Source organism: Diceros bicornis, chromosome 35, assembly GCF_020826845.1.
Source record: "Diceros bicornis minor isolate mBicDic1 chromosome 35, mDicBic1.mat.cur, whole genome shotgun sequence".
NCBI lineage: Eukaryota > Metazoa > Chordata > Mammalia > Perissodactyla > Rhinocerotidae > Diceros > Diceros bicornis.
In genome coordinates, this window is record NC_080774.1 from 32,209,351 (window position 1) to 32,225,485 (window position 16,135).

At 42.2% G+C, this 16,135-nt stretch overlaps 1 protein-coding gene across 4 annotated transcripts in view; it reads left to right on the forward strand.

Annotated features, from left to right (window-relative positions):
• Positions 1-516: 516 nt before the first annotated feature.
• Positions 517-16,135, forward strand: part of CDC45 (cell division cycle 45) — a 36,822-nt gene continuing 21,203 nt past the window's right edge. For 2 of the 4 annotated variants that reach the window (XM_058532153.1, XM_058532156.1), the window contains exons 1-7: positions 520-743; positions 869-928; positions 1,785-1,877; positions 2,962-3,099; positions 4,081-4,227; positions 13,930-13,985; positions 15,182-15,230. In XM_058532153.1, the coding sequence (XP_058388136.1) occupies positions 693-743; positions 869-928; positions 1,785-1,877; positions 2,962-3,099; positions 4,081-4,227; positions 13,930-13,985; positions 15,182-15,230 (594 nt within the window). In that variant the 5' untranslated portion in view covers positions 520-692. Of the gene's footprint in view, positions 744-868; positions 929-1,784; positions 1,878-2,961; positions 3,100-4,080; positions 4,228-13,929; positions 13,986-15,181; positions 15,231-16,135 lie in introns of all 4 variants that reach the window. The other 2 variants (XM_058532155.1, XM_058532154.1) reach the window with 2 other exon arrangements.

The following is a 16,135-nucleotide window of genomic DNA, read 5'->3' on the forward strand; positions in this document are numbered from 1 at the left end:
AAGCCAGGCAGAGGCGCTAGGGTCTAAAATTTCCCCGGAAAAAGCACTAAAATACCCTTTCCTAAAGTGTGCTCCACTCTCGAGTAATTTTTATAATTACTTTAAATTACATTTTGATAGTACTCCCCTCTAGAGGAGTTTAGTGGGGCCCATTCTCCTTACTGACTACACTACCCAGAATGCATGTAGACCTTCCGGCCTTTGCCGCAGCCATCCAGGACTCGGGCGGAAATAAGCTACACATCCTCCTTCAAACTAGACCGAGAGCCTAGTGACATCGTAAACTGACGCCCCCGTTCGATGTATAAATTAATTTAATTCATGACGAAAATGTTTCTTTTTCTTGGAGCTCCCAGTGGGAGGCTATAGGCTTCTCTTCCCAAAGTAAAGATGTCCACCGAGCGTCGGGTTTCTGGGTAAACGGGAGTCAGAGGTGAAGTGGACAGCCCTGTTTGCGTCCCGCCTGTTGATGACGCTTTTTTCGGTCAGGGCCGGACTGTTCCAGCGGAATGGCGGAGCGCTACTGCCCGCCTCAAATATGCTCCAATCAAAAAGGAGGAAAGGCTGGGCACTAAGTAGCTATTGGTTGGCCCCTAGGCCAATCGGAAGAGCTCTGATTTGGCGGGAGTCTTGACCGCGGCCGGAGCTCTCCGTGTCTCAGAGAGAGCTCTGGGCGTCCGGCCGCTGTGGCCATGTTCGTGTCCGATTTCCGTAAGGAGTTCTACGAGGTGGTCCAGAGCCAGGTGACCCCCTTTCTTGGACCCTGAAGCCTTGTCGGGGGGAAGGGATAAAGGGGAGCGGCCGTGGGAGGGCGGGAGGGGCCCGGGTTCGTGTCGCTGCGCTCAGCTCGCCGCTCTTCCCCCGACAGAGGGTTCTTCTCTTCGTGGCTTGGGACGTGGACGCACTGTGCGCTTGCAAGATCCTTCAAGTGAGCCCTGCGGACCCTGGGAGGGTGGGGCCGGGGCGAGAGGAGAGGGTGCAGGGTGGGCACGGGCGGGTGGTGGGGGCGCAGGGTGGGCAGGGAGTGGGGCGGGAAGTGAAGGCTTAGATTCCGGGAAGTGAAAGCTTAGCGTCCGGGGGGAACAGGGTGGGGTAGGCAGCCGGGCGGGAGGTGAGGAGCGGGGTAAAGAACCCCCTCTGGGGTGAGAACTCAGGCTCCCAGTGAGGCCTCCGGTGAGGGCCGGAGCAACGACAACTGAAAGCCGGGAAGGGGGACTCTGAGAGATCACCTCCCTGGCAGGAGAGTATTGGGCAGGTTTGAGAAGGATTAGGCAAAAGGCAGAGACTAGTTAGTTTTTTTGCAATAACCTAGGCAAAAAATGGCTGCATTCGAGAGACCTATAGACCCATAGTGGCTTCTCAAATGTGGGATTTGAGACAGAGGAATCTGTGACAACTGAGTGCACAGTGGTGTCATAAGCAATACTGGAAATACAGGATGCAAGATCATTGGTTCAGTTTTGAGTGTGGTGCGATGTTTACAAGAACTTTGGTCAGGCACTTGGGTCAGGAACTACTTTAGGTCTCAGAAGACATAAAAATAAGACCAGCTTTTCTCCCAATATTTTCCTTTGGTAGTTTTTAAAAAAATTCAGCAACGTTGAAACGTTGAAAGAATGAACAGTGAACACTCATATCCCCATTACCTGGTTTCTCCTATTAACATTTCACTAACCTTACTTTATCCATGTCATTTGTCTCTCAGCCACTTGTTTTTAACTGCATTTCAAGGGAAATTGCAGACACCCTAATTAAGATAGGTTTTGAAAATCATCTCTCTCCAGGCCCTGTTCCAGTGTGACCACGTGCAGTATACGCTGATTCCAGTTTCTGGGTGGCAAGAACTTGAAACTGCATTTCTTGAGCATAAAGAACAGGTATGAGAGATATATTTTAGAATGATTAGGCTTTTTTTACTCAATTGCAATTTCTCAACACTTAGCATTCTTTCTATTTCCACAGTAGGTTGCATGTATATGTAAGTATCAACTATATTAGGCAGTACGGAAGAGAAAACTGAGCTGTATGCCCGTGTGAGTTGTGGAGACAAAATGGACAGCGAAAGAAAGATAGTGAATACGTATAGCCTTTAACTTTGAACTTGTGTTGCTGACATTTCTTTCTAAGCTGCTTGGAATTTAGCAGTTAGTTTTTGATATGGCCTAGTTAAAATTATTTTAGATTAGACCATTATTTTACATTGTCTCTCCAAGAAAATGTATTCCAGTTTCCAACTAGAAATCTAGGAACATATCTTCTCCCTTTGTAATTTAAACAGTAGAGGCCAGTACTCCTACCACCTCTGTATGGAGCTGTAATGAGATGTGGGACATCTTAGAGCCCACTGCCCCACAGCTGCCTGGAGTCTCTGGCCACATCTAGGATTGTCTGGCAGAGATAAATCCTTGCCTGGAGCTCATGTCATCACAGAAGGGACCTGTGCCAATTCGGTGTTTATAAGGAAAGGATTCTCTATAGTGATAGGATATAATAAAAGACTTAATTTAATATTTAGGTGCCCATTAAGTATAGGCTGCCCAAGATTTGCTGAAAGTGTAAACCTGTACAATGCTATTAGTATGGAGAGGCAGCACAGCAGACTGAGGTCTGGAGAGGCCCAGTTATGCATTTGAAGTTTTGATCTGCTCCACATCAGCTTCTTGCCCCTGTGCATGAGACTCGGCCATGCTGACCCTCTGCATGCTCCTCAGCGAAGTGGAGACAGCCGTGGTGCCAGCGTGGAGCCTATCTCACGGTGTCATCATGAACATGAAATAGCATATGGTATATGTTAAAGCTCTTAACACAGGCCGGCCATGGCCATTTTTGGAGCCTCTTGCTGTCAGGGCCTTGCCAAGTGTCGGAGGCTTGATGTTTCTCAGCGGAAGGACTCAGGCCTAGTATGCTGAGGTAGAGGGCCTCCGCAATGCACTTAGTGCACAATGTCTCTTCTTTTTTCAGTTTCGTTATTTTATCCTCATAAACTGTGGAGCTAACGTAGACCTATTGGATATCCTTCAGCCCGATGAAGACGCCATATTTTTTGTATGTGACACTCACAGGCCAGTCAATGTCGTGAATGTGTACAATGATACCCAGGTAACTAGGGCTTTGGGGCCCACGCCTCCCCCAAGTTCTCCCATTGATCTGACTGTACCTTTTAATGCCACAGACAACATTGCACCTGGTGTTCTTGGCAAGGCACGTATCCACCTCCCATATAGGAGTTGGAGCAGCCTGAGGACAAGAACTTGTCTGTCTTTGATGAGAAGCATGGCACTTTACCCTTGGAGGTGCTCAGAATGCATTCGTGGAATTTGCTTGACCTGGGAGGTGTAGATACCAGAAGCCTGCATTGAGTCTGCCCTTGGAGCTCAGGCCAGCCCAGTCTCATTGAATATCGGAATCTCAGAGGAGTTTGCTCTATAAATGGGGCTTGGACCTGCCCTGATCATCCAAGGGGTGGTGTAGGGACCAGCAAGATAGCAGTGTGAGCAGTGTGAGAGGCCACCGTGAGCCTAAAATGGCCCTGCTGTGCTTACTCTTTGAACCCCCAGCAGCGAGCATGGAGCCCAGTACAGAGCAGCGACCTAACCGTTCTCTGAGTTGACCTTCTCCTACCCATGCTAACAAAGTGTTGGCCCCAGAATTCTCACATGAAGGACCTCTCCAAGAGCAGGCAGCCTGGAATTGCTTTAGAGACAGAAGTTTTACCGACTCAGGGGTTGCACATCTTCATGTCTTCTGTCAGAGGCCAACTTGTGGTGTGTTCATTTGTTGGCTTAGTGTGTGGCATAAGAGGGAGCTTTTTTCCCGGACTTAAGTGACTGTAGATATTTTCAGATTTTCGTAATTTCTGTATACCATGTGGTGCAACTCCAGCACCTCACTGAGTGGAAATGAAAACAAGAAAATGCCTCAGAAGTCTGAAATTCTTATCAAATGGTGGCTGTTTGTATGTACAGAAAACTTATGAGTCAGCTAATTAGGAAATAAGATTCTACAAGAGAAAAATGTATGATGACTAGTTTTGTGTCAAGGAGAGAAGAGAAACTTGATTACTTTTTGTTTTAATTTTAGATCAAACTACTCATTAAACAAGATGATGACCTTGAAGTTCCCGCCTATGATGACATCTTTAGGGATGAACAGGAGGATGAAGCGCATTCGGGGAATGAAAGTGACAATGGATCAGAGCCTTCCGAGAAGCGCACACGGTTAGAAGAGGTGGGTTTGCGCCTCTCTCCACAGTCTTAAGGAACTTGTCACTCCCAGAGGTCAGAGGTAAGCCCAGAGCCTGCTGGGCCCAGGCAGAACTAGGAGGCAGCAGGTGTGTGTGCTGCCTCTGGGCTCTGCTATCCCCTGGCTGTGTGGCCTCAGGCAGGTTACTGGACTTCTCTGAGCTGCGGTGTACTTGTCTATACAGTAGAATCTTGTCAGATGAAATGAAACAGGATAGCTCAGCTCTTTGCCTAGCTAGCAAACCTTTTTAAAAAGCAGTATGGAGAAACGATAAATAGCACAAGTGTCCCATCCCTTCCCCACGCCCCACCAGAATCGCTCTCGATGCAGTCACTGTGGAGGAGCGACGTGAGTCTGCTGCCCTTGGCCAGGCTTGGTCCTGATGGTCACTCCAGGGGAAGCATCTTTTGTGCAAAGATATGAGTGGTTTGTGCCTCATGATCCTTGGGTCTAAGCCCTCATGATCTGGGGCCTGGCCAACGCTCGTGGCTTCCGCTAGATGTAGAATTACAGGTGGGAGCCGGCGGTTCCTCAGCACGAGGGCTTTGTTTTATTCTAGTGCTCAGTGTTGTTGAAGAAGCTGATGGCACTGGCTCCTGATCCTTGGTGTGCAAGCTGAAATTTGCCTCTTGAATGTTTTAGGGTCTTCCCTTCATCCTTGGCTTGACAGGGGCCTTTAGCAGAGCCCTTTAGAGCCATGTTTGGAACATTCAGGACACTGTCCATGTGGGGGCTGTGTCCTTCAAAGCTAGGAATGTCCTTACCTTCCTCACCTTCGCCCACTCCTTCCCTAGAGTTTCGGGTAGTCTGATCCGGGACCTCTCAGACTCACTCTGAGATTTTCTTTCCTCTTACTCAGCTCTTTATCTGTTCTACTTTCCGGCAGACTTTTGGTCTTTATCTTCTGACCTTTGATTTCTAAGAGCTCTCTTTTGTTTTCTGAATGCTCTTTTTTTTATAGCAGTCTTTTAACTATTGATGAACTGCTTTTCATCAGGCCCCAAATATCGATATCTGCTGGGATTTTCCCTGGAAACATTCATGTTCTGCAGATATGAGTCTTGGAATTCTCCACTCTGACTAATAAACAAATATTTTTTCAGCACCTACTGTGTGCCAGGTACCGGTCAGGCTCTGGCGGTACCAGGGGTAGAACAAAGTCCTGCCTTCACGAAGCCTCCTTTCCAGTGGGTGAGACAAATTAGGAACATGTAAATGAGCACAATTAGAGGACGGTTTCAGGTGGAGATACGTATTATGAGTAAAAATAAAACAAGGTGGGGACTAGACAGGCAATGGGTTGCTGATTTATGAAGGTGGCCATGGACACTTGACCAGAGACCTGAATGAGGAGGGAAGGAGCCAGGAGGATTCCCAAGAGGCGTGTCCACTGCAGAGCGTCCACAGACACAGGGCTTTGAGGGGGAAGGACAGTTTCAAAGGGGTGCGGCCAGCAGGCTAGAACTGACCAGCAGTTACGGCAATAAAGAGAAGGTAGGTGGCCTTGATGCAATGTGAGAACATGTTAGACATGCTTAGCACATCTATTTAGAATCTGAATTTGTAAATGCTTCATATAATATGATCTAGAGTATGCACAATTTCTTACCGACTTTTTATTTTGAATTTTTTTCATACAGATAACTATGGTTAAAAGGATAGTATGATGAATAGCCATAAACCTTCCATCTAGATTCAACAATCATTCACACTTTGCCACGTTTGCCTTCTCTCTATATATGCTTTTTTTTTTTTTGCTAGATCACTTGAGAGTAAGTTGCAGATACCATGACATTGTCCCCTAAATTCTTCCGTTATGTTTCTCCTAAGAATAAGGACATTCTCCCCCATAAACAAGATACTTTTATCATACATAAGAAATTAATAATGTCCTATATCATCTAATATTCAAACCATATTCAAATTTCTTTAATGGTCCCCAAAATAGATTTTGTAGCTGTTTTTGTTTCTGAACCATCATCCAATCAAGTTTGGCACATTTGTATTTAGCTATTTCTCTTTATTGTCTTTTAACCTAAAACAGTACCCCATCTTTTTTTTTTCTTCTTTTGTTTTGTTTTGAATGATGTTGGAGGCCAGTCCAGTTGTCTAGTATTTATCACTTGTTTTTTCATGGAGTAATTTTATTGCTCCTTTATCCCTGCATTTTCTATAATCTGTAAGTTAGGGCTAGAGGCTTGATTTTAATAAGATTTAGCATTTTTGAGAAGAATACTTCATATATCATTAAAATCTGTGCATGATTTATAAATAAATGTACATACATTAAAGGTATATTCTCAGAAATTTATTAATAGGAATGCACACTCGAGGTTTAGAGACAACAGGCCATAAATAACTGTTTCAAAGAGTTTTGCTATAAAGAGAACAGAGGAGGAGACATAGGGTCAAGAAAAATGTCTTTCTTTAGAGGTGGGACTGTAAAGCTGGGTTCCACAAAGATGAGACTCCTCTAGAAAAGGAACATAGGTACACTTAACTCCACAGGTGCTAGCATGTGCTGGCTCAGCTCACCTGGGTTCAAATTGTGGATCTGCCATTACTAGCTGAGTGACCTTAGGCAAGTAACTTCACCTCTGTACCTCTGTAAAATGAGGATATCGTACTTGACTGTTGCATTACTACTGGTGTTTAACAAATGACTCCAAAACTTACAGCTTAAAACAACCATTTTCTTATGCTCATGTGTTTTGTGGGTCAAGATTTTGAGCCGAGCCTAGCAGGGACGGTCTCTCTTGGGGCTGCAATCTTCGGAAAGCTCATGGGCTCTCACGTCAGGCACCTGGGCTGCGGGGATGGCGCCAAACCAGGACTGCTGCTGCAAGCGCCTGCAGGAGGCCTTCATTGCATGTGGCTTCCTCACAGCATGGCACCTCAGACGCCCATCATGAATATTCCAGCCAACAGGACAGCTGCCGGATGGCCCTCCTGACCAGCCTCAGAGTCCCACAGCGTCCCACAGCCACAAGGGGAGGGGACAGGACTCCAGTGTACACTTTGGGGAGGGTCAAAGAATTCTCGGGTGGTGGAGGTTTTGTTAATCATCGTTTTTGAGTTAGTTTCTGCATAATCAAATTTACCAGAGGTAAAATTCATTGAGATTTGACAAATGTATAAAGTCATGTGAGCACCACCACTTCATAATTGAGAACAGTTCCATCACTCCCAAAAAGTTCCCTCATCATGACCATTTTTTTTTGGTTTTATAATGAAACTTTTTATTTTGAGATCATTGTAGATTCACATGCAGATGTAAGAAATAAGATGAAGATATATACTTTGCCCACTTTCCCTCAATGGTGACATATTGCAAAATTCTGGTACAACATTACCACCAGGATGTTACCATTGATATAGTCAAGATATAGGACATTTCCATCACCACACGGATCTCTGCTGTGGCCCTTGTATAGCCACACCTACTTCCCTCTGGCCCCACACCCTCCTAAGCCCCTGGCAACCACTAATCTCTTCTCCATTTCTATAATTTTGTCATTTCCAGAATATTACATAAATGAAATCATGCAGTATGTAAGCTTTGGGAATTGGCTTTTTTTCACTTAGCATAATTCTCTGGAGATTCATCGAGGTTTTTGGGTGTATTGATAATTGATTCCCTTTTATTACGAGTAGGGTTCCACAGTATGGATGGACCGTATTTTGTTTAGCCATTCACCCACTGAAGGACATCTGAGTTGTTTCCAGTTTCTGGCTATTATGAATAGAGCTGCTGTAAACATTTGTGTACAGGTTTTTGTGTGTATGTGAACACAAGTCTTCATTTCTCTGGGATAGAGGACCCAGAGTTCACTTGCTGCGTTGTATGATAGTTACATGTTCAGTTTTTTAAGAACTGCCAAACTCTTCCAGAATATCTTACCATCTTACATTCTGACCAACAATCTATGAGTATTCCAGGTTCTCCACATCCTTGCCAGCATTTTGTGATGTCACATTTATTTTAGCCATTCTGATAGGTTGTGGTGATATCTCGTTCTGGTTTTAATTTGCATTTCTCTAATGCAAATGATGTTGAATATCTGTTCATGTGTTTATTTGCCATCTGTCTCTTCATGTCTTTTGCCCAATTTCTAATTAGATTGTTTGTTTTTTTACTGTTAAGTTTTATGTATTCGAGATACTAGTATTTTGACAGATATGTGGTTTGCAGATATTTTCTCCTGCTCTGTAGCTTGTCTTTTCATCCTCTTAACATGGTCTTATGCAGAACAAATGTTTTTAATCTTGATGACTTCCAATTTATTAATTTTTCCTTTTAAAGATTGTGCTTTTGGTGTCAAGTCTAAAAAGTCTTCCTAGCCCTAGATCCCAAAGATTTTCTCCTGTTTTATACTAAAAGTTTTATAATTTTATGTTTTCCATTTATGTCTGTGGTCCATTTTCAGTTAATTTTTATATAAGTTGTGAGATTTAGGTCAATGTTCATTTATTTGTCTATGGATGTCCAGTTGTTCCAGGACCATTTGTTGAAAAGGCTGTCCTTCCTCCGTTGAATTGCTTTTGCACCTTTGTCAAAAATCAGTATGGCACATTTGTACAGATCTATTTATTGATTCTCTGCCCTATTCCATTGATCTATGTGTTTACCTCTCCTCCAATACTACAGTCTTGACTACTGTAGCTATCTAGTAAGCCTTGAAATCAGATAGACTGAGTCCTCCCACTTTATGCTTTTTCAAAATTGTGTTAGCTATTCTACATCCTTTGCCTTTCTATATACTTTTTAGCATAATCTTCTTTATATCTATAAAAAATCTTGATGAGATTTTTGACAGGAATTGTATAAACCTGTATGTGAATTTGGGGCGAATTGATGTCTTTATTATGTTGAGTCTTGTAATCCACCAGCATGGTATGTCTCTCCATTTATTTGGATCCTCTTAGATTTCTTTCATCAGCATTGTGTGCTTTTCAGAATACAAGTCCTATACTTATTTTGTCAGATTCACACCTAAGTATTTCGTTTTTTGGAGTGATTGTAAATGATGTCGTATTTTAATTTTAGTGTCTTTGTGTTCATTGCTAATATATGGAAATACAGTTGATTTCTTTTTGTCTTGTATCCTGTGGCCTTGCTGAACTCACTTATTAGTGCTAGGAGTTTTTTTGTGGATTCTTTGGGATTTGCTATGTAGACAGTTGTGTCATCTATAAATAGGGACAGTTTTATTTCTTCTTTTCTGATTTGTATGCATTTTGTTTCCTTTTCTTGACTTATTACTCTGGCTAGAACTTCCAGCACAATGTTGAATAAGAGTGATGCGAGTGGACACCTTTGCCTTTTTCCTGTTCATGGTGGAAAGCATCCAGTCTTTGACCATTAAGTATGATGTTAGCTGCGGGGTTTTGTAGATGCTCTTCACCAAATTGAGGAAGTTTCCCTCCATACTCCTTTTTTTTTCCCTGAGTTTTATCAAGAATGAGCATTAAATTTTGTTTAATGCTTTTTCTGTATTAATTGATAAGACTGTGATTTTTCTTCTTTAGCCTGTTAATATGGTAGATTATATTAATTGATTTTTTTGTTTTTGTTTTTAGTATTGAACCAACTTTGCATCTCAGGAATAAAACTTACTTGGTCATGGTATATCATTCTTTTTATAAATTGCTAAATTCTATTTGCCTAATATTTTGTTAAGGATTTTGTATTTATATTCATAAGGGATATTGGTCTGCAGTTTTCTTTTTTGTACTGTCTTTGTCTGGTTTTGGTTTCAGGGTAATACTATCTTCATAAAATGAATTGGGAAGTGTTCCCTCTTTATTATTTCCTTTCTTCTGCTTGCTTTGGTTTATTTTGCTCTTCTTCTAGTTCTGGAAGTGGCTTAGATTATTGATTTGAGACTTTCCCTCTTTCTTAATGAGTGTGTTTAGTGCCATAAATTTCCCTATAAGCATTTCTTTTGCTGTGTCCCACACATTTTGATATATTTATTTTCACTTTCATTTCCTTTGATGTATTTTTTTATTTCCCTTGAGACTTCCTCTTTGACCCATGGATTATTTTGAAGTATGTCAGTTTTCAAGTGTTTGGAGATTTTCCTGATTATCTTTTGATTATTAATTTCTAGTTTGATTCTGTTGTGATTGGAGAATACACTCTGTGTGATTTCAGTTCTTTTAAATTTGTTGAGTTTTTTTTATGGCCCTGGATATGATCTATCTTGATATATGTTCTGTGACCATTTGAAAAGAATATGTATTCTACTATCATAGGCTAGAATGTTCAGTAAATGTTAATTAGATACTGTTGGATGATGGTGTTGTTGAGTTCTCTTTCCTTGCTGCTTTTCTGTCTAGCTGTTCTATCAATTCTGAAGAGAGGGATGGTGAAGTCTCCAACTAGAATTGTAGATTTGTCTTTTTCTCCTTTCAGTTCTATCAATTTTTGCTTCACATATTTTACAGCTCTGTTGTTCAGTGCACAATACATATTTAGAATTGCTGTCTCCTTTTGGTGAACACACCTTTTTATCATTATTTAGTGTTTCTGGTCATTCTCTTAGCTCTGAAGTCTGCTTTATCTGCTAATAATATTAATATTGCCACTCCTGTTTCCCTTTGATTAATACTTGCATGCTTTATCTTTTCCCATCTTTTTACTTTCAACCTATCTGTATTGTTACATTTGTACTGAGTTTATTTATTTATTTATTTATTTATTTTGAGGAAGATCAGCCCTGAGCTAACATCCATGCCAATCCTCCTCTTTTTGCTGAGGAAGACTGGCCCTGGGCTAACATCTGTGCCCATCTTCCTTCACTTTATATGGGATGCCACCACAGCATGGCACAAGCGGTGCATCGGTGTGCACCCGGGATCTGAACCTGGGCCACCAGCAGCAGAGTGCACGCGCTTAACCACAACGCCACCGGGCCGGCCCCATGTACTGAGTTTCTTTAAACAGCATAGAGTTGGGTCATGTTTTCAATCATGTTTTTTAAGCCAATCTCTGTATTTTAATTGATGTTTTTAGACCATTTACATTTATTTTAATTATTGATAGGTTAGGTCTTAAGTCTGACCTTTTTATTTTCATTTTCTATTTTCTGTTTGTTCTCTATTTTTCATTTCTTTTGTCTTTTTCTTTTTTTTTAGAATTCTGTTTCAATTTACCTGCAGTATTTGTGTATCTGCATGTATAATATTTTTAGTGGTTGCTGCAAATATTACGTTATATATCCATGATTTACCACAGTCTACTGGTATCATCGTTGTACCAGTTTGAGTTAAATGTAGAAACCTTGTCTTCCTTTATGTCCTTTATTCTCACCTGTTTATAATATAATTCTCTTAAATATTTCCTCCACATACATTTAGAACCGCATCATACAGTGGTATAATTTTTGCTTCAACAATCAAACATAATTATAAAACTCAAGAGGGTAAGGAAAGCCTATTGTATTTATCCAATTTTTGCTTGTCATGTTCTTTCTTCCATCCTGATGTTCCAAAGTGTCTTCTTTTGTCATTTCCTTTCTGTTTACAGAACCTCCGATAACCATTTTTTTTTTAGGGGAGATCTGCTGGCAATAAATTCTCTTAGTTTTCCTTCTGAGAATTTCTTGATTTTCCCTTTATTCCTGAAAGAGATTTTCATTGATTGTAGGATTTGAGATTAACAGTTCTTTTCTTTCATCACTTGAAAAATGTTATTTAACTTCAATTTAAAAAAATTAAATAAAAAAGAAAAATGATGTGCTGCTTCCTCTTGCCACCATGGCTTCTGATGAGAAATCTGTCCTTCAAACTATTTTTCCCCTATAGGTAAGGCATCATTTTTCTTTTGCTGTTTTGAGATTTTTTATTTTTTGACTTCAGTGTTCAGAAGTTTAATTGTAATGTGCCTTAGTGTGAATTTCTTTGTGTTTAGCCTTTTTAGGATTCAGTCAGCTTCTTAAATCTGTAGGTTTATGTCTCTTGCCAAATTTTCAGCCATTATTTCTTCAAGTTCATTTTCAGCCCACCCTCTTTCTCCTCTCCTTCGACGACACTGATGACATGAATGTCAGTTGTTTTGTTGTAGTCCTACATGTCCCTGAGGCTCTGTTTTGTTGGGTTTTTTTTCAGTCTGTTTTTTCTCTGTTGCTCCAACTGGGAAATTTTTATCATTGTATCTGCTGGTTCACTACTGGTTCTTTCCTCTGTCTCTCCATTCTGCTCGTGAGCCCATCCACTGAGTTTATATTTCAGTTGTTGTATTTTTCAGTTCTGAATATTGATTTGGTTCTTCTTTTATCTTCTGTTTCTTTGCTGAGTTTTCCTATTTTTTCATTTGTTTCAAATGTGTTTGTAATTGCTTGTTGAAGCATTTTTATAATGGCTGCTTTAAAATTTTTGTCAGATAATTCTAACTTGTCTGTCATCTTGGTGTTGGCATCTGTGGATCATCATTTTTTATTCATTTTGAGATCTTCCTGGTTCTTGGTATGATGAGTGATTTTCAAATGAAACCTGGACATTTTTGTGTTATAAGACTCTGTATCTTATTTAAACCTTCTGTTTTATCTGCTTTCTCTGACACCACTCTGGCAAAGGAGGGAGTGGGCAGTGTGGCCTCTTTACAGCCAGGTGAAGGTAGAAGTTCAGGTTCTCCACTTGACCTCCATTAACCCCCAAGAGGAGTGGCTCCTTGTTAGTTGCTGGGCAAGGATGGTCCAGGCTCGCTACTTCATCTCCTCTCACCCTACCCTAGTGGGGGTGTTGGGAGGTATTACAGGTAGAAGGTGGAGATGTTACAGGTGGGAGGTGTTCACAAGGGTGGGAGTCGAGGCTCCCATTCGGCCTTTGCTGGGTGGGTGGGGGTGAGGCCACACTGTTATTGATGGTGGTGGCTGGAGTAGAGCAGTTATTGTCTAAAAGTTTTCTGTCTTTTGAGTTTGCTCCTTCCTGGTCCTTTGACTTTTGGGGGGATTTTTTTCTCTGTACCTGTTGGTGTTTCCAGGTTGCCAGCTTCTTCATCTCTATGTCTGGGATATATGAGCCAAAAAAGAAAACCCGCAAAACTCATTACCATGTAATTTCTCAAGTCCCGGGGTCCCTGGCTGGTCAGCTTTCCTCTCCACCTTTTAGAGTCTTGTTTTGTTTGTTTTATGTATAATGTCAGGGTTCTTAGGTATAGTTAGTGGATGTATAGGGAAAAGTACATCTACCCCATCTTTCTGGAAGAAGTCGTCTTAGGACTATGGATTTTTAAAACTGCCATACTACCTCTTGCCTTTGTTGTAAGAACTAAATGAGATTGTGCCTATAAAATTGGAATAGTTGCTGATAAGTGGTAGGATGTAAGAATCATGAGCTCTTATTAATCTAGTGTAGCTGTGGGCTTATCCTGGATCACACGGTGGTGAGGGCAATGGAGAGCTGGGGTGGATGACATGGAGTGTAGCCCGAGCAGGCGCTGAGGAGCATCTGTTCCTGTCCACGGTGTCTGCAGTTCTGACCAGCCAGAGGGGTCCCGGCCCTCCCCTGCCTCGGCTCCTCCCTTCTCCAGGAGCAGGCCATGCTCAGAGCACAGGAATGACCCACGTTTTCCCTCAGGGATCTGAGCCCAGTGGCTTCTGCCCTATCAGAACCTTCTCAGGCTGTGAGGGTGAATTCCTGGCTCGTTTGCTCAACCTTTTGTTCTCTGTTTCACTATATCAGGAAATAGTGGAGCAAACCATGAAGAGGAGGCAACGGAGAGAGTGGGAGGCCCGGAGGTGAGTGTGTGCTTCAAGCAGCACCCCATATCACAGAGCCCACTCTCCCTGTGGGACTCTGGGGTCACCGGCACCTGTTTTTTTCCCTGGGGGCTGCATGCATTTTTTTTCCATTTTAGGATAATTCGTTTAGTTTAGAACCTCTGGGCCAGTGGCTGCAGGAGACATCGTGTAGCTCCTGCATTGGAGAAGAGCTCCAGGTCCCCTCCATATTGCTCTCTGGTCCCATGAGAGACAAGACCAGGTCCAAAGGTCTCCCAAATATGTGCTGTCTGTTAGGCTCCTAGTTCTTTATTTCTAGATCTAGATACTTTTATTTACGAATGCTTACAAATGAGATCAATGCCGGTTGTGTAAAACCTTTCATAGAAAAAAAGTATGAAAATGAAACTAACTTATTTTCCTCTTCATATTGCAAAGTAAAAAATTGAAGTACTTTAAAATGAAAATATTGGCAACATTATTCTAGCTTGAGGTGAACACGCAGCAGAGCGCTTGAACTAGAGATTCCTTGCTGGTTCCAGTCCTTGGAGATCTCCTGGGTGTCTCAGTATCACCCTGTCTCCTCTGCTCCAGCTGAGGGCGTGTGCTCGCTGCCCCCTCTTTGAAGGACAATGTAAAACCGTTTCAGGAAGTATAGGAAAGAAAAGTGAATATAATCCATTTTCACTAATGGGAAGAGATTCTGGCTTTGGGCTGATCTTCCTGTGTTATCCATACTTGTGCATATTTTAAATAATCATGTCTAATTTTGCATTTTTCCACTTAATATAACCATAGTTTTGAGCAACCTTTATAAAGGGCATAGTACTTAATTGGCCATTCCCCTTCTTTTTGAACTGGAGGTTACTTCCAGCATTTTGCCATGACAAATAAGGCTGTGGTGAACAACCTTATGCACATTGCGAGTTTTGTCTCGCTTGTTCCTTTGAATTGTTGTCTTGGGATAATTTCTCAGAAGCAGGATTCAAGGACTATGCCATTGTACGTCTCCCGTTGTCACAAGTGGTTTGTGTCAGTTTCACTCCCTTCCCAGCATTGTGCATACACTCTCTGTAAAAGAGCCAGTAATTGAAAACAAAGAGTACTATGACTTAATCGAGTTTCTTTGAGTACTGTTGAGTTTTGGCATTTTTCCAAATGTTTGGCTTCCTGTACTGCTTGCTGTTGAAGACCTGTGTTTTGTGTCATTCCAGAAGAGACATCCTTTTTGACTACGAGCAGTATGAATATCATGGGACATCAGTAAGTATGGATAGGTAGAATTCACCACCAAGTTCTAACTCTAGGGGTCAGTGTCCTGAAACATGAGGAGGAATGAGCATAGGTTTTAGTGTCACAAAAGCCTGGTTTGAATCTGAACCCCACCACTTCCCCCTGTGTGACCTCGGGCAGGTGGTGCCGCCTCTTTGAGCCTTAACCTCCTCTTCCTCTGTAAAAGGAAGAGAACAATCCTCATTTCAGAGGCAGTTGTTAGGATGTTCCCTCACATCCAATATGTGCTCAAAGAACAGCAGCTATTATTTTTGTTTATCATCAAATATACAGAACACGTCTGTGTTAGTCTCTGTGCAAGAAGCTAAAACTCTAGACTTCTAAAGGCCCGTCAGTGTGTGTGTGTTACAGAACAGAATGTCATATAGAAAACCTACTATGTTGACTCCGGTAGTGTTGAGCAGAGCCCAGGGCCCTAAGGAGAAAGATAAGTTTCCAGGAAGACACCTCGTATTCAGTCTTAGAATTTGGCCCCGGGACATTGAACTCTAAGCAGCGTCCCTTTTATGTCAAGGTCCCATTGTCCTTTGAAGGATCATCCTTTTGCCCTCTCTCCTTTGCCCTGGCAAATAGAAAATTCTAAGCAGTGGGTGGGACGGGTAACGCTCACTCTGAGAGGGTGCTGGTGGGACAGCAGATGCCTGACTCCCTCCAGACCATGGATGGTTCAATGGAAATCCTCTCTGGTGGGCAGCCCAGCATCTCACAGCTAAGGGGACTTTAGAGTCTTCTGGTCAGACACCGATCCTCCTTCTTCATCTCCTACCAAAACCCAGACTGTCTGCTTACAGGGAGCTAGATCCCCCATCTGTAGACCGTCCTGTTAGGGGGTCCTGAGGCCCCCTCCTTCTTTAACATCCAAGTAACTGGAACCA